This window comes from Bos mutus, chromosome 17 (assembly GCF_027580195.1).
Source record: "Bos mutus isolate GX-2022 chromosome 17, NWIPB_WYAK_1.1, whole genome shotgun sequence".
Taxonomy (NCBI): domain Eukaryota; kingdom Metazoa; phylum Chordata; class Mammalia; order Artiodactyla; family Bovidae; genus Bos; species Bos mutus.
In genome coordinates this window covers 40173252-40199774 of record NC_091633.1, presented here as the reverse complement: position 1 = coordinate 40199774, position 26523 = coordinate 40173252, and the positions used below count along the sequence as shown (strand labels likewise).

Here is a 26523-nt window from a genome sequence, read left to right as displayed (position 1 = left end):
TCACCAGAGCATAGGTTCAGCTTCCTACAGTGTAAAGTAGGGACAATAATAAGATCTTTCTATGTCAGACATTATCTGTTGACACTCAGATTCACTTGTATCTTTCCATACTGTCGGGGCTGGAAGTTAGAAAACTATCATCTTTCCAGACTCCCTTCCAGCAGGACTGAGGTTCAGTTTGTGCCAGTGGGTGAGAGTTGAATGATAATCTGAAGGGTAAAAAGAAAGCAGTCACTGTTCTGGGAATCACCCACCACAGCCCTGCAAAGGTGACCAGGAGTGCTTTCTGGAAATACTTGCGATGTCTTTATGGCTGAGGTTACTGGTGAATTTTCCTGACTTCCATACTTAGCCAGTTTGAAGCTTCTAATGCATGTCTCAGAGAGATGCTGTGCAGTTTAAGTAGAATAAAGGACAAAAAATTCTAAGAAGGCTCACATCACAGGCTCACCATAATATTCTCTAGCAAGTGCAGATCAAAGTATGATGAGGTATGACAGGCGTTTAAAGAGCAGAGGATCTGGAGTAAAGCTTATCATCAAAATTCAGCTCACTTTCTTGAGCTGTGCTGGAGGCAAGTCATTTACCTGTATTCTCTCTAAGATCTAATTTGTTGTCTTTCAATCAGAAGGATAAGAATATTCGTTTAATAGATTTGTAAGAACTAAATAACTAAATGAATAATAATGTCTGTGATGCAAGGAACTTTAAGCAGTATTGCAATTAGCCATTTGATAAATGCTATTAATATTTCATAATGAAGGCCGGGTATGCTTAGAAGTTTCAACAACTACATTTAGAAAAGGATGCAGTGTATGTTTAAATATAATGAAACAAATAAAGAAACAAACTAGAGAGGAGTAAAGCGAAAAGGCTAGTTCTATGCCCCATGCCTTAAGCAACATTTCTGCTGAGATTAGCATATGTGTCTCGCTCACACTCACGTCATTTTCCATCTCCCCATGTATTACCTAATGCAGTTACCCTTTCTTCATTCTAGGATTAAGTGTAAACTCACTCTAGGTGTGAAATAGTGTATCATACTAAAATGGAACTAATAAATAATCTTTATTGTTGAATTCACAATAGAGGAAGTCATTTGGAGAGGCTGGGGGTGGGAGAGGTGGATGATAGACTGAGAAAGGTTTTCTGGAAATCCTGAACTCATAACATGTATGTAACCCTGTAATTCATAACTGTAAGAGTACAACTCTGGTAAGTCTTATGCCTACCTTCTGCCTCTGAGGCTTGCCTTTATAGAAATTCTATAGCATACCTCTGTATCAACCATTATATTAACACTACTACTAAAGCTACTAATTAGCATTGCTATTTATTGAAAGTTGGAATCTGTGCTAGATATTTTACAAATATTATTTGTACTCATTACAACAACCCTAAAAGATAAGTAACTATGACTATTCTCATTTTATATATGGGGGAGTTGAAAGCGAGCAAGATTAGGGGACTTCCCAAAAGCTATAGATAAATCAAGTTTTGTCAAATCCCCTGATTCTTTCCATACATATGTTTGCTGCCCCTTTTCTTCATTTATATTTTAAGGACATTATTTTGTCAAAAGATAAAGCTTATATGATCTGCTTTGGCTTATTCAAACTTGCTGTAAATAATCATCAAGTGATTCAGTTCTCCAAATATAAAACCATGAAGTATACACACGATAGGCTTCATTTAAAAATATTATATACAAATACAATTATCTTAAAAACTTCTTTTAAAATAGTATTCTACAATATACTTACAAAAATTTAAAAAATATATCCTGGTTTTACCTATTTTACTGTACTTTACACTGAGTTAATAAACACCACAGGGCAATCCAATGTAACATGTATGTACTAAAAAGGTATAGTGTACAAATTATAGAAAAGAAATTGTCTCTCCTCAAACTTATCTACAGCATAAATGTATACACATTTGAAGGTACACTAACCACAGATCAGTTAATAAATAGATGATGGATAGATAGATAAGTAGGGCTAGAAACAAAGATCTATTTATAAGCATATATCATGTTCTATTAGAATGACAAACAGTAGTCAAATAATTTCTCTATATATTTAATTCTGCTCCCAAAATATCATGGTATATTGTGACTCAGTTTTGCTCTCACTAACCTGAGAAATCAGCCAATGATACTTTCTACCCGACTATTAGAAATAACAAGGCATTTAGATCTCAATCTAAATTACAACTGTTGCTTCATCTCTTCACAGTGTGGGTCAAATTTCAATAATCATAGTGATAATTATGGTGAAAATCATAAAATTGATGATGATAAAATAATTTACAACAATTACAGTTCTTTAGAACACAAAATAGTCCAGATTTTATACCTTAAATACACCATGTCCTTTAACTTTAGAACACTTTTTTAAAGATAAGATGCTGTTTTTGCTCTTGTACAAGACACTCAGTAGCTGGACTAAGAATTTAAACTCCGAATGAACTGTATAAGCTCACATCCCGACTCTACAACAAATCAACCGAATCACCTTAGACAATCAACTCAATTTCTCTCTACTTTTCTTAAGAAAAGTTTTCTTTTCTTAAAGCTTGTAAAATCATTATGCCTACCACTTGTCAGGTTTCTCCTGAGAAGTGAAATTAATACAGATAAAGTTCCTAGAACAGTGTCTGGCCAACAGTAATCGCTTAAAGCATTTGCTATGATTCTGCCTATTCTTTACAGAAAGCCATTTGAAGATGACAAAGTTCATAGCTTTCTATTATACTTGATATGACTAGAATCTTGGTGGGCAAAAAAAGAACACCATCATACCTGTGTATCCAGTTTTGCAAACACAGTTGAAGCCTCCTGGAAAGTTCTGGCAAATGGCACCGTTCTTGCAGGGACTAGGCAGGCACTCGTTGATGTCTCGCTCACAGGCCCGGCCGGTGAAGCCATCCGGGCAGCTGCACGAAAACCCTCCCACTAAATTGTGACAGGTCCCACCATTGTGGCAAGGGGATGGAAGGCATTCATCTATGTCAATTTCACACCAGCTGCCTGTGTAGCCCGGCAGACACTTGCATAAGAAAGGCTGCAGAGGTTCGTTTGCCACGATGATGACTGGAAGGCTCTCATGGCTCTTCAATTCAGTGCTCACGGCTAGCCTCCTGACACAGCTCCCTCCGTTCTGACATGGGCCAGGAGCACAGGAGTCGTGATCCACAGACTCCACCTTCACTCCGCTCTGCCTCAGGAGGATCTCCTTGATGCTTTCAAAGAAAGTGGCTACACCACTGGGATTCACATACTGATTGTGGTTTCGCTTCACAGCTGCCAAAAGAAACGTTCTGTTGTGCCCTTCATAAGCCCCATACAGTTGCACAGCGGTCCCGAGGCCCGTCAGCTGTGAACTGGCAATGCGCAAGAAATGAAGGTAGTGGTTGGTCAAGAAGTCCTTCACAGTCGGTACACCAAGACGCAGTAGGATGCTGTTATCCACTGTCGCGTTGGAAAATCCCGTGAAGAAAACTCGGATGTTGCTGGTGACTGTGCTGTGGACGCCATCGTTACTAAGGACAGTCAGATCAAACGTGCCATCTGTGGACCTCGGCTGGGAGCTCAGATCACAGGTGCCCCTTGGAATACTGAAGAGGCTGGTCACTCCCGAGGTCAGGGAGCAGTGGAAGGTGTCTAACACATCGGGATCCTGTGGCTTCACGGAGCCTAAAACCCCACCAGGAAACAAGTTACCATAATAATTAACAAATATCTCCACCGTCCGAGACTGCGATGGGTTGTCATTTTGGTCTATGACTGTGATATGCACGGTCCCGGTGGAAGACATCTGAGGCACGCCAGAATCCCTGGTAACCACGGACAGATAGAAGTCGGAGATCTGCTCTCTGTCGATCTCTCGGGTGGTGCTCAGAACTCCCGCAGTGTTCAGACTGAAATAATTGGTGGCAGGACCTGTGCTCAGCAGATAGTAGGTAAAGGGGCCTTGATTGGGAGGGAGATCGGGATCGGTGGACTGAAGGGTCATCACCAGAGTTCCTGGGCGTTTGTTTTCCATCACTTCCCCCTCGCTGATGGTCAACATAGGCCCGTTATCGTTTATATCTTCCAGGATGACTAATAAGGAGGCACTTCCAGTAGCGGAGGGGGTCCCAGAATCCACAGCCAAAACAGTGAGATTATAGATAGGTAGGGTTTCTCGATCTAACTCTGCAGTAACGGTGATCTGTCCTGTCTGTGGATTAATGGAAAAGGCACCATTTTCATTCCCTGATCCAATGAAGTAAGAAAACCTACTCCAGCTGGGAACAGAGTCTGAGTCGAAGGCACTGACAAAGGTCACGTGAGTCCCCGTGGGCACCCCTTCACTGATCTGAACGCTGTAGATGTTTAGACTAAAAACGGGGGGGTCATTGGCATCAAGCACAGTGACATTCACAGTGACCTCATCTATGTCTGCACCCCGAATGCTGCCAAAATTCTTGGCCAGTACCTTCAAAGATACCCTTTCTTCTTTTTCTCTATCAAGAAGTCCAGACACATAAATCTGTCCCGTCTTCTTGTTGATCTGGAAACCCTTCTTTCTACTGTTACCAAAAATCAAATAATGAACCTCCCCATCACTGCCCAAGTCACGGTCACTGGCAAATACTTCTCCAACAATAGTACCTGTAGGAGCTGCTTCTGAGATTTCAAAGTAGTAAAGTTTGGAAACAAAACGAGGCACGTATTCATTTGTCCCTTTTAATTGGATATTAACAGTGGCAAAACTGCACCTCTCCTCATCGGGGACATTGAACGCTTTCACAGTAAGGTGGTAGCTCTGCTTGGTTTCAAAATCCAAGAAGCCTTGAGTGGTGACGACTCCAGTGTTGGGGTCAATGACAAAGAGGTCACTATCAGATGACTGTATAGTGTAGGCGATCACAGCATTGGTGCCAGAGTCAGCATCTGTTGCATTTAGGTGGATAACTGTTGTCCCACTGGGGGCATTTTCCAAAACAGTGGGGAAATATTCATCAGGGAGAAATACTGGAGAATTATCATTCACATCAATCACATTTACAGTCACACTGCAGTAACCAGTCCTTGAGACCCATCCTCCGTCTGTAGCACTAACAGTCATCTCATGTTTCTGGCAGAGCTCATAATCAAGGGCTTTAGCGAGTGTTAATACACCTGTGGAGGAGTTGATTGCAAAGATGCCTTCTTCATTTCCTGAGGAAATACTGTACCTAATTAAGCCATTCATAGCTGTGTCTCTGTCTCTCGCAGAAACAGTTCTAACAATGGCTCCAACACTATGGCTTTCAGGGATGGTTGCACTCATGTGACTTTGAGAGAATTCAGGTGTGTGGTAGTTTTCCTCCGTTACAATTATTTGAACAGTTGCTTGGGATGAAAGTGGAGGGTTTCCCTTATCTTTTGCGGTGACGGTGATCAAAAAGTTTTGATTCAGGTCAGATGTCAGGGGAGCTGCTACTGAAATCCACCCTGTGTGATTGTCTAACTTAAATTTTCCCAAATGATTTTCATTCAAAATGAAATATTCCACTTCAGAATTCAAGCCAAAATCTTTATCATCGACTGCAGTAACTTTGATTAACTTCGTCCCAACTTTCACATGTTTGGTGACTGGAGTGAAATATTTAGTTTTAAGAAATTGTGGTGCATTATCATTACTGTCCACCGTGTTTATGGTAACTGTTGTCTCACTAAGTAACGCAGGATTACCTCGGTCTGAAGAGGTCACTATAAAACTATGTCTGTTGATGTTCACGTTGCTGAAGCCACTGACATTTTGATATTTTAAGACCTGTTTATTGAAAATCTCTCCTGTGGAGGCATTAATCCTGAAGTACTCTGACTGAGATTTTATAAAATAAAACACTTGTCCATTCGATCCCTCATCAGGGTCTGTCGCAGATACCTGAGTCACTTTGGAGCCAATTTCAGTAAGTTCAGGGCAATCTAAATAATAGGAGGGTCTGCTAAATCTTGGAGCATTGTCATTGACATCTGTCACAAATATTGTGACATCTGTACTTACAGTCCATCCAGAGTCATGTGCAGAAACTCGGATTCTGTAACGGTCTGTGTCTTCTCTATTTAAAGGTCTACTAATTACAATATCCCCAGTGCTGGGATTAATGGTAAATGGAAGACTTGTGTCCATTATAGAGTATCTACTAATTGCATTTACACCAATGTCTTCATCAGAAGTTGTGACACGTGTAACTGTGTACCCTAATGGGGAATTTTCAGGAACATGGGCACTGAATATTTGCGAAAACCTCGGGGCATTATCATTTTCATCTAAAATGTTAATGATGACTTTTACTGAGGTACTCTGAGAAGGGGAGCCTCTGTCTGAGGACTTTACAATAAGCACATACTGAGATATTTTTTCCCTGTCCAAAGGTCGAATGCTTCTAATTTCACCAGTGGCATGATTGATACTGAAACTGTGTTCTTTGTTGCCATTAATGATTTCATAATCCAACTGTCCATTGGGCCCACTGTCCTTGTCTACTGCAGAAACAGTGAGTATTTTTCGAGGAGAAAGGTTTTCTAATATTTCAGATACAAATGGATCTTCCTTAAAGACAGGAGGATTATCATTGACATCTAACACGGTTATGTCAAGTTTCTCATAGGAGGAGAAAGGAGGAAAGCCTCCATCTCTGGCTTCTATCCACACAACATATTTTTGTATCTTTTCAAAATCTAGAGGCTGACTTATGGAAACCTGTCCTGTTAACTGATCAATCTGGAGTGTGTTGCCAAGATTGCCACTTGCAATATAATAGGACAAAGGTTCTCCTCTCAAGGAAGACCCTGTTACAGTAGTGACCAGAGTGCCTACTGGTTGGTTTTCAGGAAACATGAAAGTCTGTTCTTTGGCTTTGACTTTAGGGAAATCTGCTTTGTTCACAAATCGAACAGTCACTGTGGTAGAATCTGTTTTGGGGACTGAGCCACCGTCTTTTACGTAGACAGAAAATGTCACTTCTGAAGTGCCATTTAGTGCTCCGGCTGCCATAATAGCTCCTCTCAGTGTGTCAATGTGAAATTTTTCAGAGTTTCTACCCGAAAGAGAATAATGGAGTTCAGAATTTGGTCCAATATCAGCATCCGTGACAGTAACTGCAAAGACGAAGGAACCTATAAAAGAGGGAGTGTGCAGTTATAAATCACATGGGACCCCAATAAAACGTCTGATAGTAAGTTAAAACAGTATACTAAAACTATATAAAGCACTCTATTGCTACCTGATACAACTTTATTTTCTTACGATTACTAGAGGAGAACAGTATATCTTATATTGTCTCAAAATTTCCCCAGTCAAATCTACTTAACAGTAGTCTTCAGGGACTGACCTGCCATTATCTACCTAAAAGCCAGACAATCTATGGAATTTAATATTTTTCAGTGTACCTTTGAGAGAAGCACAGGGAAGAGCAAATATAATCATTCCAAATTATAGTTCTTAGGAGAAAAATCTGTACATAACTTCCAACAAACACAATAATACATGAGTTCTGCTAAGAACTATGTTTTTGCTGAACAGAAAAATCACATAATTGCTCTATTATGTCTTAAAATACTTTGAATTACATTTTATGTAGTCATATAAACAAAAATAATATGCTTAAAAAATAATTGTCAATTCCTTGTGCCCACTGTTCTATGGGAAAAGTTTTTTAATCTGTGAGCTATTCTTATATGGAGATAAAGTATACATATGAATGTGTGTTTATATACATGTGTGTGTACTACAACAATTATACTACAACAATTGTGTATTATGTATACACAATACATATATATGAACAATTATAGTGTAGTAAGAAATAAGAATTGAAGAATGGACTCAATTTGGATTCCAAAAGTTAGTGCTTGGGATTAAGGCCAAAGAGGAACAGACTGTAGAGGAGATAACGCTGAAAAGCTGCCATAAAGATATGCTTTTGATAGACTTATTCAGAAAACTTTCCCAAACCTGCACTCCTAGCCCTGCAGAAGAGTTTGTGACACAAGTGAAAAGTAGTCTAATTTTAAGAAGGCCAGTGATTCTGCTAAATTACAGTATGTTTAATGAGGGGGGAAAATGCCTAAGTCTTACTCACTTTGTATAGGCGATGTTATATTGCATCATTACACATTGGGTGAAACTAGAACCATGCCTGCTAGCATCATTTCAGCTGAAGGCCCACTCCAGGGATTCATGACTTTGATACTGGCTTTTTCTTTTAATAAAAAGTTGGCACAAAAATTTATGGATTTTATACTTTCAACTAGTAGCAACTAGACCCTCTCAAGTGAATAGAAGATCAAAATTCACTAGAGGCGAAATTGTGGATCTGTTTTTTTTTTTTTCCCTCTCATTAAAAATATCTTAAAGGAGAGAAAATTAAATTAATTATAACTTCATTTATTTATTTTCCAGTTTCAAAATCCATTTCAAAAATTACCAATGGCAGATGATTTGTGTAGTTCCTAGGAGAGTAGGACATTCTTCCCAAAGAAGCAAATAAACCCAAACTAAACTTAAAAGAGGGTTTGAAAGATAAATACATATTGTCAATGTGAACATGGTTCATTATTGGCTCCATACACATATTAATAGAAAAAACTTCATCCATTAAAACTAAGTTAAAAATATTTATAGCAGTAATTAACTAGAAGGATTATTTCAATAAACCTTTTGAAAATTTGTTTATGAAGCATTGGATAAAATATTAATTTTGTATGAATGAATACAGTTGAGAGCGTAGTACCTCCAAGATAATGTTTCGGGTATAATATAAGGACATGGCATGAAAAATAGATAATGTCCTTCCTATCAGGGCACACACAAATTACATCTCAGGATAGAAACCTACTTGACTACAAAGTGAAATCTATTTTCATATTTACCAATATTCAATTAAAATTAAGAAATAGCACTAGGAAAGCTGTGGCAATTATGAAATCTTAAATACAATTGGTCTGAGAAGAAAAAATTAGTTTGCAAGAGTCAATGTTCCTTCAACTGCTTTAAGCTAGAGTTTAATTTTAGAGGATTTACAAACTTTGGCTACATCAGAAATATACCTGTAGAAAAAATAGAAATGTAATTATAGGAAGTGCTCAATACATAGTTTTTATTTATCTGTGAGACATCAGAGGCGGTTTGGTTACCTGGCGGAGTAGGAGACGGGATGTGTGTGACATACGGGTGATGCTGAAATCTTGGTGGGTTGTCGTTGACATCAGTCACCGTGACGAGCACACTGGTAGAACTGGAAAGAGGTTCCGGGGACCCAGCATCGCTGGCAACAACCACTAAAGTATAATTCTCTTTTGTTTCCCTGTCTAGCAATGCGCTGGTGATGATTTGTCCTGTGGATGGGTTGATGGTGAACTGAGAATTTCCACCAATGATCCTATAACTAAAACAGAGAACAGACATGGGCATATTTCTTCCAGCTTTAATGCTGCAACATCTATTTACTAGAATTTTAACGAGCGAGGCAGAAAAGTCAGGGAAAACATTACAAGTAAGATCACAGAACAATGAAAGAATATGCTAGTTCACATTTTATGTGAACAGCACATTAACAGTCTTTATGGCAAGATGTCCTATGACCTCAAGCAGGTCTTCGCAAGGTTTGTGAGCTTCCTAAATCATGCAAGTCCCTAGAATATACTCAGAAGACTATCATATTTTAAATAAACCAGCCTGAAAGCATAAATCAGGCTCTTGCTCTAATATTGTGGTCAGTGGCCAGGATCACAGATGAACATCTGTTAAATACATCTAAAAGGTATCTATCTGCTGTGTGCTGTAATATACCAGAAAAGATCAGTGGAAGGTCTTGTTCTCTAAAAACCAAACACTGTATATGACACATATTGAGAGTTGGACTATGAAGAAAGCTGAGTGCTGAAGAATTGATGCTTTTGAACTGTGGTGTTGGAGAAGACTCTTGAGAGTCCCTTGGACTGCAAGGAGATCCAACCAGTCCATTCTGAAGGAGATCAGTCCTGGGTGTTCTTTGGAAGGACTGACGCTAAAGCTGAAACTCCAATACTTTGGCCACCTCATGTGAAGAGTTGACTTATTGGGAAAGACTCTGATGCTGGGAGGGATTAGGGGCAGGAGGAGAAGGGAGCGACAGAGGATGAGATGGCTGGATGGCATCACCAACTCGATGGATGTGAGTCTGAGTGAACTCCGGGAGTTGGTGATGGACAGGGAGGTCTGGCGTGCTACGGTTCATGCGGTTGCAGAGAGTCAGACACGACTGAGCAACTGAACTGAACTGAACTGAACTGACTATCCAGAACAGCTCAAGAACTGATTATTCATACAGAGACATTCCTAGTTACTAATTCTCTCATTTGCTATTCCTCATATGGCCACACTGCTTTGCTTTCCTGTTGTAAGGAGTGGTATGACACCTTCATGGATATTTTGATGCTAACCAGATTGGTTAGTGGGCAGGAGTTTCCACTGAGAATAGCTTCTCTCTTCTTTCTAAAGAAAAGGCTATCTGTGTATATTTCTGAGAGCTCAGCTAGGAAAGAAGTAGCTAAGCTTGAAGGTTCAGAAGTTGGCTGTGGTCCAGAATGTTTTCTGTTGGAGGGTAGCGAGGAAATGAGGAAATGGATATCTTTCAAGTCTTCTCCTTCATGCCAACAAGCAAATGCCCTTATTGGAACTAACGGGTGTTTCTATAGTTTGCTTTGTGTCCATAAAAACATAGCAACAGCAAGTGTCTAATAGAAACAGCAGGAAAACTTTACATCGCAGCCAGTGCACATTCTTCCTATTAAGTTCATTGTTTAAAACAAACATTTTGGCACCTTCATCCTTCTTGAGAGACATCAGGAACTGTTAAGGAGCTACGTGTTCTTTTTTTGTTAAACAAAAGAGGTTCTATAAAATGAGAGCTAAATAGATGGAGCATAGAGAGGGAGTTTGGTTGAGAACTGATTTCAAAATTGATAAAATACTTTGTATCACTCAGATTCGAACATCTTATGGCAACTTCACATGCAAGATCCGGAGTAAGAACAACAAAGACTGTATTTCCTGGACCAGAAGTGACTCCTCATAAAAGTACTATTACTGATTATTAACACCCTTACACAGTAGACAATACCTATTCCCGATATTAAAATAAAAATATCATAGGTTTGGAAGTTATAAATTCAGGAGTCATGAAATAATCACATTGTCTTACCTTTTAGAGAAAGTCTGTAGAAACCTGGGTTATGAGAAGTATGTGAGTTTATTTTGGGATAACTTAATAGGGAGAGAAAAAGTGCTTCATAGTGCCACAAGCTTTTTTTTATGACAGCAAAGGTCAGGGTTCAATCAAATATTTGTTCCCTTAAGCATTCACATATAAAAATAAGAAGGATACAAAAAGCATGCAAATTTGATTTGGATGTCTTGCATATGAGAACGTCATGGTATATTAGATTGAGCAATGTGTTGAAAGGCAAATGATGAGAGTTCTGGCCCATGCTGAACTCAATAATCCATAAAAGAACTTTGAACTGTAAAGTCTTTAGTCTTTATTTTATGCTATTGCACATAAGACTGTTTAAAAGTAGCTAATATATTTACTATTTTCAAAAAGTAAAGACTAAATTGCCATGTTAACATGTGGTTAGTTTTTTCTAGACTTTCTTTGTTTCTGAAATGTATGAAAAGTGCATCCTAAATATTAGATATCCTTTACTATCTCACAATATCTATAATACCAGTTTTAATCAAATTTATACTTGTAAGTTAAAAAAAAACAAGACAGAGAGAGAAAAGAAGCATATGTGACAATATAAAATGAACAGACTGCCAAGATCATATGCCTGGGTTTCCTCCACTTAATTTTTTTCTTTTTTTTTTTTAGTTTTGGTTCACTTCTCATCTTTCATGAATCTCTGTACTGTTTCTCTGATCCAAATTAGTTTTCTGTATGGTTATGAACTTTATTAGATCAAGTCTTGTGCTACCTTCTTAAATCTAAACACCTATGCTTCTCTAATGGCTCAGATGGTAAAGAATCTGCCTGCAACACAAGAGATCCACGTTTGATCCCTAGGTCAGGAAGATGCCCTGGAGAAGGGAATGGCTACCCATTCCAGTATTCTTGCCTGGAGAATCCCCACGAACAGAGGAGCCTGGCAGGCTACTGAATGACTAACACTTTCATTCTTTCATGCTGTTCTTTAGTTTTGTAGCATCTTATTGTGTTCTTAGTATGTACTCAGCAGACAACAAGGATTTCATTTATTTCCTCATTTAAGCCTCAGAACCGTCCTAATAGTGTGGTTTTGTACTGGATTTTTACTTGATAAGGAATTTGAGTCTAAGGGAGGCTAATATAGTTGCACAAAGATGCATAAAGTCTATAAATGGCAGATGAAGACTTTGAACTTCTGTCTTTATGACCTCAACGTGCACTTTTCCCATTATCCTACAGTAGAAGGAAGATGAGACACAGCCTGGGAGCCTTCAGGGGAGACACAAAATGCTGTAGCTCATGCTAAGCCCAAAAACAACTCTTGTGAAAGTGTGTTGATGTAGGATTGGTTTACAATGATTTAGTTCTTTATCGTATGGTACTAGTGTTAAAGAACCTGCCTGCCAATGCAGGAAACGTAAGAGACACATTTTTGATCCCTGGGTCAGGAAGGTCCCCTGGAGAAGGAAATGGGAACCCACTCCAGTATTCCTGCCTGGGAAATCCCGTGGACAGAGAAACCTGGCGGGCTACGGTATATGAGGTCTCAAAGAGTTGGACACGACTGAAGAGAATGAGCACACACACAGAGTTCAATGTCAAACCACAAAGATCTTCATTTATTTTCTGACTCAAGAAATTTACTGTTTCAAATTACTGGTATAAACAGATCATTATTATCTAAAATCTCAATCAATTGTTGCATTTGTAAAGCTGAATTATCCCCATTTGATTTTATGAATCTTTTTTTTAACCTCTTCCTGAGATTTACTACGATCATAAGGAACTGTGTTGTGGGCTGCTAGAATATGATGATCTAGTAATAGTTTAGAAACTGAACTCTGTAATATAATTCCCTTGGACATGAATTTTGATCTCACTCAAGTACTTAAATTCATAAAATTTCTTAAACTTTCTAAATCTTCTCTATCTATAAAGTATTATGCATGTATGTATTCCTTTCATTTGGTAGTTTTTGAGTGTCAAATGTAATTTCTTTTGAAAAGCACCTGGCATTGTAATTAGTATGTGACACAAATTCAAAATTTAGCTTTATGTTTATAACAGTATACACACTTAGCTACAATAAACTATCATTTTTAATCTATTATAATCCATCTTTATATTTGGGTGCATGCATGCATGCTAAGTTAATTTAGTCATGTCCAACTCTTGGCAACCCTATGGACTGTAGCCCACCTGGCTCTCTGTCCATGGGGATTCTCCAAGCAAGAATACTGGAGAGGGTTGCCATTTCCTCCTCCAGGGGATCTTCCTGATCCAGGAATCAAACCCACGTTTCTTATGTCTCCTGCTTTGGCAGGCGGGTTCTTTAGATTCTCACCACCTGGGAAGCCCTTATATTTGGGTAAGATGAACTAACAGATAGAAACATGGATTAGGTAGGTAAAAAATTTCTGAACTCAAGCTTATATCCTAGATAGAAGAAAGATACATGAAAAAGTAAATGCAAAACCAGGCCATATATTTAAGTGCTATGTGCTCTGAAACTGCTCAGAAGCATTGTTTCAGGAATTCAGAAGACAAAGAGATTGCTTTTGACTAGAAAAGCCTTTCCTGGAGAACAGTAAATTTAGGTTAAGATTTAAAGGGGTTACTCACTTAAAAGGGTTACTCATCTTACAATAGGGCTTCCTCAGGTAGTGCAGTGGTGATGAATCTGCCTGCCAGGGCAGGAGATGCAAGAGACTCCCTGGATCAAAGAAGATGCCCTGGAGTAGGAAATAGCAACCCATTCCAGTATTCTTGCCTGGGAAATCCCATGGACAGAGGAGCCTGGCGGGCTACAGCCCATCGGGTCACAAAGAGTTGGTGGTGACTGAACACACACACATCTTACAATAGTAATGAAAAGGGAGAATGAAGGTATTCTAGGCTAGGAGTCAACAACTTGCTATAAAAGATCAGTAGCTATTTTAAATTAGTAAATATTTTAGTAAATATTAGTAATATAAGTAAATATTTTCAGCTCTTTACACCATCAGATCTCTGTTGCTGCATTCAGCTTGCCCTTGTAATGCAAAATTAGTCATAGACAATACACACATGAACAGGCGTGGCTATGTTCCAGTAACACTTTGTTTACAATAGTCTCTGGCTGGAATTTGGCCTGCAGGTTGTGTTTGGAGAACCCTGCTCTAGGATAGAGAAGGACTTGAACAGAGCCAGAATGCTTGGGAAAGCACAAATCCTTTTCCCAGAAGCAGAAAGTGATCCAGTGAGGCTGAATGTTTGGCTATACATTGAAGATTTGTGCAGAATAAACTTGGAGAGATGCTGGGGTCATTCATGGAGTGGCTGGAATATGCAAACTAGGCCTTATACCCTAGGCAAACTGGAAGTTCAAAGCTTTTGAGGATGGGGGAGTTTCACTGTTAAAGCTGAAATACAGAGCAAGGGGGTTCATATTATTGCCATTGTTCTTTCATTCACTGACTGACTCTGCTTCATCCAAATTGCTTTGTACAAAGTTGAGAGGAATTATCATAAAATGCAAACTAGTCGTGTTACTGGCCACCTTAAAACATTTCAGTTGTTTCTCCAACTAGATGCAAAAAACAATGTGAATCTTCTCATATGGTATTCAAGGCTCATTCCTAACCCACACCAACCATACTGAATAGCTTTATTTTTCTGATGCTATGTTTTTGTATAGCTTTACCTTTGTGCCTGTTTCTGTCTTTGCCTAGAATGTCTTTAATCCTTTATTTGTTCATAAACTATTCCTCTGTCTTTCCAAAAATCATCGCTTCTACTTATTTCCTCAGGTTTCACTGACTATTGATTCCACACATGCTGTGTTTAAACTATGCTTGTTACAAGGTACTATAATTGTAATACAGCAAAATTACCTTCTATATTAAAGATTTCTCCTTATGAGAACGGAAGTGCTTAACTCCTCAGAACTTAACAAAGTACCTGGGATGTCGTAAGGGCTTCAAAATTATACAGGATGCATGCATGCTAAGTTGCTTCAGTCGGGTCTGACTCTGCGACCCTATGGACCATAGCCCACCAGACTCCTCTCTCTATGGGATTCTCCAGGCAAGAACACTGGAGTGGGTTGCCATTTCCTCCTCCAGGGGATCTTCCTGACTCAGGGATCGAACCCGAGTCTCATAAATTTCCTGCATTGGCAAGCAGTTCTTCAACACTAGTGGCACATAGGAAGCCCTTATATAGAAGAGTATGGTATATAGATTGGAAGGGTTATAAGTCAGAGTCAGAAAAGTAAGCTGACTGTTATTACGTTAATCTGGGCATGATATAATTATGGACTGAATGAGGATCTTGGCAGGAGGAATACACAGAAAAGGAATACAGAGGTAGAAAAGATGACTGTTAGCCATCAGGACAGGAAGACAAAGAAAGTGAGACAGTATCAGTAAAAGGAAGCAGAATGCCAAGATGAGAAACAGAAAAGGTTAGGAGCTTCTGATATGTTGTGCTAAAGCTGAAACGCCAATACTTTGGCCACCTGATGCAAAGAACTGACTCATTTGAAAAGACCCTGATGCTGGGAAAGATTGAAGGTGGGAGGAGAAGGGGACGACAGAGGATGAGATGGTTGGATGGCATCACTGACTCAATGGATATGAGTTTGAGTAAACTCCAGGCATTGGTGATGGACAGGGCGGCCTGGCGTGCTGCAGTCCATGGGGTTGCAAAGAGTTGGACATGACTGAGTGACTAAACTGAACTGAACTAATTTATAAGTGAATATGATAATTTTTGCAAAATAAAAATAGCATCAATTAGTATTATATCTGACTATATGAAGCAATAGTTATTTGAAGAGTTTTCACATTTGAATATAAGAGTTTTAGCCCAGGGACTCTGGGCTGGGCATGGCAGCTATGACAAACAAAGTATTCCAGAAGCGATGCACTGCCACTTCAAGGCCTGGCTTTTAAGAACGGTAGCAGCTTTCACCTGAGGTCCTTGGAACCCAGAGAGTTTTCTACCATATAAAGAAGTCCAACTACTCTGCTGAAGAATCACATTAAAAAGCCCTGAGACCACAAGAGCATAGAAGGGGCTCAATGGAGCCTGATGTTCCAGCCATCCCTGCCAAGGCACCATGCATGTGAGTGAAGCCATCTTGGGTCCTCCAGACAGTTACCAGGCAAATACCACTAAGTAATACTAGTCAACCACATGGAGCATGAAAATCTCCTCCCCCTGAGTTGTGTCCTAATTCCTAAATTACCAAAGGATGAAATGCAATAAGAATATAAATAAAATTAATAAGATACAATTTTAGAACAATAAGATCATTATTGTTTTAACCCTCATTTTAGGCACAGTTAGTTATTTAGCAATAATTCCTGGTGGCTTAGACAGTAAAGAATCTGCCTGCAATGTAGGAGACCTGGGTTCAATCCTTGGGTCAAGAAGATCCCCTGGAGAAGAGAATGGCTACTCACTCCAGTATTCTTGCTGGAAGAATTCCATGGACAGAGGAGCCTGGTGGGCTACAGTCCATGGGGTCACAAAAAGTTGAAGATGACTGAGCAACTAAAACTTTCACTTACTTTCAATAGGGTTAGGTGTTAATATATGACATTTCCAATGAAATGAAGCATTATATGATTTCATTCAAAGACTAATGTTTAATGAGAAAAGTAATCAAAATTTACAGAGCCAATCAGTTTTTAAAATCAGCGATAAAAAAGATAACCCAGGAGACCTCCCTGGGATGGAAGGAGGCTTTACCAATAGCTCTCCTCCGCACCTGCATTGCCCCTAAAGAACAGGTTGGTCTTAGTCCTTATGAGATGCTATATGGGAGACCTTTTGTTTATGTCAATGACCTCTTCCTAGATCCAGAGGTTCAGACCCTCCAATCTTATACCATGGCCATTGGGCAATTCCAACAGGATATACGCTTGTGGGGTATGAACCAGGACCCAAAAGATTCTAAAGAGTCACCACTATATGCTCCAGGAACTCAAGTCCTAATTAAAGTCTGGAAAGATGGGTCCCCAAAGGCTCAACTTCAGCCCACATGGAAGGGCCCCTACCCTGTAATACTTTCTACCCCCACAGCAGTCAAGGTACCAGGACATGACTCCTGGATTCACTACTCACGAGTCAAGCCATGGAAGAAAACAGAAGAGGACACTCAATACACCTGTGAGCCCCTGGGAGATCTCAGATACCTATTCAGAACTACCAATGAGTGCCATTCTAATGAACACCCCCAAAATCTGGTCTCTGGGGATAAGATTTCTCAGGATAACTCTAAGGAGCCAACACAGCTTGACAGAGACTGTACTCTAAGACAGACAGGAGATAGATCTTCTGATCCCTGAACAAGGAGGGACTTGAGCCATCCTGGTAATGTGAATTTAAAATTGACCAATGACCCTACTAGTCCTTGTTATGCTATATTGATGATGCTTATGCTTATTCCATGTACTGTCAATTGTCTAACCTGTTTTGTCTCTGCCCAGGTCAACCAGCTACAACATGCAGTGCCAGTTCAACAAAGATATAAAACTACAGCTGACCACGGAAAATATCACACACCCTTGGACACCGCTATAAGGACTCTGAGGATTGAGACTAGCAAGAGGGGGAGGCCTAATACCCCTCGCCACCCCAGTTCAGCAGGAAGTAGCCAGAAAGACCTCGATGCCCCTATTCCCAAAGAATGGGCCTCCCATCTCTTGAGGGGGGAATGTTAGGTAGGTAGAATAGGGAAAAGGAGTCCAAAATGGTGGTGGCTAAAAGACAAAGAAGGTCAAAGGAAGGTCCGAGGACCAGAGTGAAGACCTCAGGCAGAACAAACAGCACTCCTGGCTAAGCCCAATTTGCATAGGGCAGGCCCAGGTGGAGGAAAAAAACATATAAGAAGAGGAGCCAAAGCGCTTTCTCAGGGATTCTCTCTCCCACGTGCGTGCGCTCTTTTCTTTCTCTATCTCTCTCTCTCTCTCACTCTCTCTCTCTCCTGCTATCTTCTAAATAAAATGGAGCTGTAACACTGGAAAAAAAAAATTTACAAAGGAAAAGGCACTGACCTGATAACCGCATTGGTTGAAGCATCAATATCTGAGGCATTTACCAATATAACATCTGTCCCAGTTGGTGCGTCTTCAGGAATTGTCGTGAAATACATTTTACTGGCAAAAGTGGGGACATTGTCATTGATGTCATCCACTATGACATTGATTGTTCCAGTTCCAGTCAGGGCAGGGAATCCTAGAGGGAAAAGAAAACCAAGTCTTAATGTTCATAAATCACAAAAATAATAGCAAGCTTAACAATGGGTTGTAGACAGAACTACTAAAGAGAATGTAGAAAACACCCCAAGGTAATATTTGTGAATACATAGACAGGTGATTGACTAATTTTTAGTTTTGTTATAAGAAAAATATTTTTATTTACGAACTAGTATTTCAACTCTTTCCTAGTGATACTGCACAAAAAGAATATGTCAACCTCCTAGTCTATTTTAAAGGTACTCACTCAGCAATGTAGAACACAACAATATCATTTAAATGCCACAAAAGAGGCACTACTGGTTTCTCTAAAATTATAGTAAAATAACTCAAGCCAGATTTGGAGCATCCCTCTGGATCTGGAATAGCTGGCCAGCTGACAAAGCAGAATTAAAAACTGTATTCCTAGATATGACTATCAATTCTATCCTAAAAAAAAAAAAATTAACTGAGTTTTGAGGACTTTAAATCCCCTTTTCTGTACTAACTTATATTTCTTTGCAGAAAATTTAAAAAAGAAAGCACTCTGACCTTTCATTTGCTGGAAATAGTATGTCAATGAGATGACTTGAAATCATTTCTGTTGCATTTATTTAATGTTTAAGGTAAATATGAAACAATTCATTTGTATTCCCTGTTCCAGTGCCATTATCAGCATATAGTGAAAATGCAGCATTTAACAGAACCCTGGAGTACACTGTCTATACTACACAGGGTTAGAAGATGCTTCTGTGGTGAAGGTCAGATGTCATATTTAGTTGATTCTGTGGGATATCTCAAAGGTAAATGGCAAATCATATGCTTTTAGTTGTTTTTCAGAATCATTTTTCAAACTTTAATATACCAAAATAGAAATAATGAACATCTGCTTACCTATATTTATCTAAAATAAAATAAGGCCCTGGATACGCTCAACTTTAAGATACAACTTTTCTTCCCATAAAATTATTTCCCATTAAATGAAGCTTTAATTCTACTTACTTTTGGTATTATATATTTTGTAAATAAAGCCATTCTTTCACTTCTCTGTAAAATGTTTATGAATATCTCTCTAATATCACGGAATGGTGTTGAGATTCACAACCTTCCAATATTATTTTTTGGAATAATATTCTTATGATTTGCTGCTGCTGCTAAGTCGCTTCAGTCGTGTCCGACTCTGTGCGACCCCATAGACTGCAGCCCACCAGGCTCCCCCGTCCCTGGGATTCTCCAGGCAAGAACGCTGGAGTGGGTTGCCATTTCTTTCTCCAATGCATGAAAGTGAAAAGTGAAAGTGAAGTCACTCAGTCGTGTCCGACTCCTAGCGACCCCATGGACTGCAGCCTACCAGTCTCCTCTGTCCGTGGGATTTTCCAGGCAAGAGTACTGGAGTGGGGTGCCATTGCCTTCTCCTATGATTTGCTAATATGTCCTTATTGCTATTCAGACTTTTTCCTGTGTTCTTAGATTGTCATTACTGATGGCATGAAAGTGAAAGTGAAGTCTCTCAGTCGTGTCTGACTCTTTGCGACCCCATGGACTGCGGCCTACCAGGCTCCTCTGTCCATGAGATTTTCCAGGCAAGAGTACTGGAGTGGGATGCCATTGCCTTCTCCAGCGAATCTTCCTGACCCAGGGATCAAACCCAGGTCTCCTGCATTGTAGATAGACGCTTCACCGTCTGAGCCACCAGGATCAATTTTATGTTCCAATGTATGGGAACCAAAAATCAATAGATTAGAAAATTATGGAATGCAGTGGTTTTGTGCTCTACGCAAGGAAGCTCAAATTCTACGTTAGATGAAAACTTTGTATGACCACTTGAACGGGGCTCTATGACAAGGCATGATATCTCCAGGAAATCTATTCAATTAAATTTAGGCTGCAAGCTGATCTCTGTTGCCTTCTCTGTGAGACAATTTATGTCAAGAATTCCATTTATATTAAATTTTAAAATTAATTTCTGCAGATATCTGACCTTTTAAGTGTTGGATTTTATATTGAAGAAAACTAGTTCCTGCTATTTGCCTTTTCCGCATCAATTCAGTTCAGTTCAGTTCAGTCACTCAGTCGTGTCCAACTCTTTGCAACCCCATGAACTGCAGCATTCCAGGCCTCCCTGTCCATCACCAACTCCCGCAGTTCACCCAAACTCATGTCCATTGAGTTGGTGATGTCATCCAGCCATCTCATCCTCTGTCGTCCACTTCTCCTCCTACCCCCAATCCCTCCCAGCATCAGAGTCTTTCCCAATGAGTCAACTCTTTGCATGAGGTGGCCAAAGTACTGGAGTTTCAGCTTTAGCATCATTCCTTCCAAAGAACACCCAGGACTGATCTCCTTTAGAATGGTCTGGTTGGATCTCCTTGCAGTCCAAGGGACTCTCAAGAGTTTTCTCCAACACCACAGTTCAAAAGCATCAACTCTTTGGTGCTCAGCTTTCTTCACAGTCCAACTCTCACATCCATTCATGACCACTGGAAAAACCATAACCTTGACTAGATGGACCTTTGTTGGCAAAGTAATGTCTCTGCTTTTGAATATGCTATCTAGGTTGGTCATAACATTCCTTCCAAGGAGTAAGTGTCTTTTAATTTGATGGCTGCAATCACCAATTGCCGTGATTTTGGAGCCCCAAAAAATAAAGTCTGACACTGTTTCCACTGTTTCCCCATCTATTTCCCATAAAGTGATGGGACCAGATGCCATGATCTTCGTTTTCTGAATGTTGAGCTTTAAGCCAACTTTTTCACTCTCCTCTTTCACTTTCATCAAGAGGCTTTTTAGTTCCTCTTCATTTTCTGCCATAAGGGTGGTGTCATCTGCATATCTGAGGTTATTGATATTTCTCCCGGCAATCTTGATTCCAGCTTGTGCTTCTTCCAGCCCAGCATTTTTCATGATGTACTCTGCATAAAAGTTAAATAAGCAGGGTGACAGTATACAGCCTTGATGTACTCCTTGTCCTATTTGGAACCAGTCTGTTGTTCCATGTCCAGTTCTAACTGTTGCTTCCTGACCTGCATACAGATTTCTCAAGAGGCAGGTCAGGTGGTCTGGTATTCCCATCTCTTTCAGAATTTTCCACAGTTTATTGTGATCCACACAGTCAAAGGCTTTGGCATAGTCAATAAAGTAGAAATAGATGTTTTTCTGGAACACTCTCTTGCTTTTTTGATGATCCAGCGGATGTTGTCAATTTGATCTCTGGTTCCTCTGCCTTTTCTAAAACCAGCTTGAACATCTGGAAGTTAACGCTTCACGTATTGCTGAAGCCTGGCTTGGAGAATTTTGAGCATTACTTTACTAGCATGTGAGATGAGTGCCATTGTGCAGTAGTTGGAGCATTCTTTGGCATTGCCTTTCTTTGGGATTGGAATGAAAACTGACCTTTTCCAGTCCTGTGACCACTGCTGAGTTTTCCAAATTTGCTGGCATGTTGAGTGCAGCACACACACAGCATCATCTTTCAGGATTTGAAATAGCTCAACTGGAATTCCATCACCTCCACTAGCTTTGTTCGTAGTGATGCTTTCTAAGGCCCACTTGACTTCACATTCCAGGATGTCTGGCTCTAGGTCAGTGATCACACCATCGTGATTATCTGGGTCGTGAAGATCTTTTTTGTACAGTTCTTCTGTGTATTCTTGCCATCTCTTCTTAATATCTTCTGCTTCTCTTAGGTCCATACCATTTCTGTCGTTTATTGAGCCCACCTTTGCATGAAATATTCCTTTGGTATCTCTAATTTTCTTGAAGAGATCTCTAGTCTTTCCCATGTTGTTTTCCTCTACTTCTTTGCATTGATCGCTGAGGAAGGCTTTCTTATCTCTTCTTGCTATTCTTTGGAACTCTGCATTCAGATGCTTATATCTTTCCTTTTCTCCTTTGCTTTTTGCTTCTCTTCTTTTCACAGCTATTTGTAAGGCTTCCCCAGACAGCCATTTTGCTTTCTTGCCTTTCTTTTCCATGGGGATGGTCTTGATCCCTGTCTCCTGTACAATGTCATGAACCTCATTCCATAGTTCATCAGGCACTCTATCTATCAGATCTAGTCGGTTAAATCTATTTCTCACTTCCACTGTATAATCATTAGGAATTTGATTTAGGCCATACCTGAATGGTCTAGTGGTTTTCCCTACTTTCTTCAATTTAAGTCTGAATTTGGCAATAAGGAGTTCATGATCTAAGCCACAGTCAATGAACTACAAATATTAAAATATTGTGCTTGCCTTTTCACTGGTCACTTAAACAATGGTACGACAATATCATATGTAATTCACATTCAGAACAGATTTAGAAGTATTATGAACATTGAAGAAGCACATCAAAATAGTACTTTTAAAATCTTACTCAACATAAATATTTCTTGAATCTTTAGGCATTCATGTACTGGTTTAAGAAGTTTACCTGAATTGTCTACTCTTCATAAGTTTGTCTGGCTGTTACCTCCATTTTATATATAAATAACATGAAAGAAAGGGATAGAAAGGTTCAGCAACTTTTTTAGGGCCATTGACCTGGTGAGGAATGGAACTAGGTTTTGACTTGAATGGGGAGCTCTTGACCACTGACAGAAAAGCCAGAAGGTGTCGGCAGCAGGACACATGCTGCTCAGTGAGATGCTCTGGGACTCTGGACAAGCCAGTCTCAGGGAGCAACACGAGCCCCAAGCCAGAGGAAAAGGCCCATCTGAGGCGGACCTTAGCTATTGTCCAGGTTAAACTTGTGTAGCATTTGGGGACATCTGTCTGGCCATAAATTTTTAATTTTTCACAGCACGTGTTAAAGCCCAAATCAATATCTTCTGAGTTAATATGGATGACCAGTGTTTGGCCCTAAGCTCTGAAATGTGTATTTAATTATACACAGTTTAATGAGATGGAAGTTAATCATGTGAATGATGTTAGTATCTCTCCCATTGTCTGCTTGAAAAAAACAATAACTAGAGCTTGTTTGTACATTTGTGTGGACAAAAGCAGATGTCATGGGAAGGAGAGTATATATCTGATGAATCATGAGGGGGATAACTAAGTCAAGGTCCCAGATATGAAAGGCTCTTTTATCTCTATTACAGACACTGTATTCCACTCACTAAATCTGTCTTCTTATACGCAAAATAGGAATAATGAGAACAAACCTATCCCAATAGGGGTGTGGAGGGAATATAACATGTTTAGGATAGTGCCTGGTGCATAGTTAGAGTGTATTCTATATTATTCTTCATTGTTGTACTTGTTTTAGAGATCAGGAGAAAAAAAAGGAAAAGTGACATTTAAAAGGTCAGTTTTCAATCTTACAGATTAATGTGTCATAGTTCTCAGGATTTTTGTCCTCTGACAAAACTTACAAGTCAGTCCTAAGATAACATTATTCAGGAAAAGATTTTGAATCATTCTTTTCTTTTAATGATTTTTTTTTTTTGGTAGTTATAAGTGTATGAGACTTGGCTTTCAAAACTTGCATAGCTTTGTATAAGATGTGTTGAACTGAAAATTTAAAAATGCAAAATTTACAAATTTCAAGTGAGAGAAGACCTGAAAATGTATGATATGCTCTCTAATCAACAATGCTTAAACTTGTTAAGAAATAACTCAGTAACTGCCAAATGGTTTTATCTTTGGTATTCTAAAGTGTCTGATGACACACATATGAAAAACCCCATAAAATGATGACTAACTCATTTGGTTAGGAACATGTGATTTCTTTCCTTGTCTATAAACTACATAAATGTTGTTGCTGATGTGTTTTCTGAATTAGTAAGCAAAACGAAAAAAAAAAAAAAACACAAAACATTGTTTACCTAGGAAAATATTCAACAAATTCAATCTCATGGTTTCCATAACAGAGAACAACTAATTTTTCCACAAACTCTTGAAAGCACACCAGCAACACCATATGATCCTGGCCTGAGAAGTGGCCCCACAGTAATCCCATATCCACATGGGGCATCTTCTCAAGCCAAGAACCATCACGAGTCCCCTTTCCTCCACTAGTTAGCAGCCACAGCCCACTTTAACAGCACTTGGGGTTCTTCTCTTCCTCGTTTCTTCAAGAATTGATAGAGTGACCCAATTTCTACAATGGTCTCAATTTCTTGTTGCCCCAGGGGATGGGCATGCAGGTCTTATTTACTTTTAAAGTTTTACAAGGAAATTGTACAAAGACATAATTCTACATTTCTAAGTCTCTTACTGGGATTTAACTAACTCTGAACTCTGCCTCCAATATTTCTCTTTTATTCTCAGGATAGGGCCTTCCACCGCTCAGCGTACTCTAGCCTCAGACTGGTCCTCCACAAGGCCCTGCCTCTCAGCTTTAGGCAGGAAGATGAAATCAAGGGACAGAAAGCAGGAATGCCCCCTGATTTTGAGAGAATAAGCCTCATATCCCAGGTGGCTTCATGATAAAAAACCTACCTGCCAATGCAGGAAAGGCAAATTTGATCTCTGGGTTAGGAAGATCCTCTGGAGGAGGAAACGGCAACCCACTCCAAATATTCTTGCCTGGAAAAATCCCACGGACAGAGGAGCTTGATGGGCTACAGTCCAAAGGGTTACAAAGAGTCGGACTTGTCTGGGCACAACAACACAACAAAGACTTATGTCTACAACAGACTTCTCAGATGAAGGACATAAGTTACCTCGTCCTTGGTACACACAGATTTTGTCACTTCCTCATCTCCTTATGGAATGATGAAGCTATGTTTTGTTGCTTTTCTATGTTTGTTTGCTTGCTTTTGAACCCTTCCTCTTAACCTAGTGAAGAAGTGGTTCTGGTGCTTATGTTCCTACTTCCCAACATCTTTTGGGTTATTGTCCACGTGAAATGCTACATGATGTTCACTGTAACTTTACCTTCAGTTCAGAACCTTCCAGGCTGATACTACCAACTGACTCTTTGTTCTCTCCTCTTGCAAATTACTAGAGAGCCTCAGTATTAGTATGCTAAAAACTCTAGAGTTAATTAGTCCGTGTAAACTTAGCCTGTATATTTGTATATAAATTTAAAAGCGTATGTGCATATACATGTGAAGTGAAGTCGTTCAGTCATGTCCAACTCTTTGTGACCCCATGGACTGTAGCCTACGAGGCTCCGCCATCCATGGGACTTTGCAGGCAATACTGGAGTGGGCTTCCATTTCCTTATCCAGGGGATCTTCCTGACCCAGGGATCGAACCCAGGTCTCCTGCATTGCAGATAGATGCTTTACCATCTGAGCCACATATATATTTATAGATACATATTATTGAACACTTATTTGATAATAGTATTTGAGTAGTGCTTCCCAGGTGGCACTAGTGTTAAAGAACCTTACTGGCAATGCAGGAGACCCAAGAGACATGGCTTTGATCCCTCGGTTGGGAAGATCCCCTGGAGGAAGGCACAGCAACCCACTCCAGTATTCCTGCCTGGAGAATCCCATGGACAGAGTAGCCTGGGGTGCTACAGTCCATAGAGTCGACTCTTTACATGCTGAGGCGACTTAGCAGGCATGTATATGCATGAGTATCTTTTATATGTATTACTGTTAATATACAGATTCATGAAGCAAGTATTACTATTTAAGTTTTTTTAATAAAGAACTTTCAACTCAAAGAATTTAAACAATTTATTTACATTTAGCCATACTGTGTGGATCACAATAAACTGTGGAAAATTCTGAAAGAGATGGGAATACCAGACCACCTGATATGCCTCTTGAGAAATCTGTATGCAGGTCAGGAAGCAACAGTTAGAACTGGACATGGAACAACAGACTGGTTCCAAATAGGACAAGGAGTACATCAAGGCTGTATACTGTCACCCTGCTTATTTAACTTTTATGCAGAGTACATCATGAAAAATGCTGGGCTGGAAGAAGCACAAGCTGGAATCAAGATTGCCGGGAGAAATATCAATAACCTCAGATATGCAGATGACACCACCCTTATGGCAGAAAGTGAAGAGGAACCAAAAAGCCTCTTGATGAAAGTGAAAGAGGAGAGTGAAAAAGTTGGCTTAAAGCTCAACATTCAGAAAACGAAGATCATGGCATCTGGTCCCATCACTTCATGGGAAATAGATGGGG

At 39.6% G+C, this 26523-nt stretch overlaps 1 protein-coding gene across 2 annotated transcripts in view; it reads right to left on the bottom strand.

The window, feature by feature from the left end:
• Positions 1 to 26523, bottom strand: part of FAT4 (FAT atypical cadherin 4) — a 193450-nt gene that overhangs the window by 46247 nt on the left and 120680 nt on the right. For both annotated transcript variants that reach the window (XM_070386498.1, XM_070386497.1), the window contains exons 7-9: positions 18270 to 18450; positions 9173 to 9423; positions 2804 to 7153 (exon numbers count right to left, since the gene is read on the bottom strand). In XM_070386498.1, the coding sequence (XP_070242599.1) occupies positions 2804 to 7153; positions 9173 to 9423; positions 18270 to 18450 (4782 nt within the window). The remainder of the gene's footprint in view (positions 1 to 2803; positions 7154 to 9172; positions 9424 to 18269; positions 18451 to 26523) is intronic.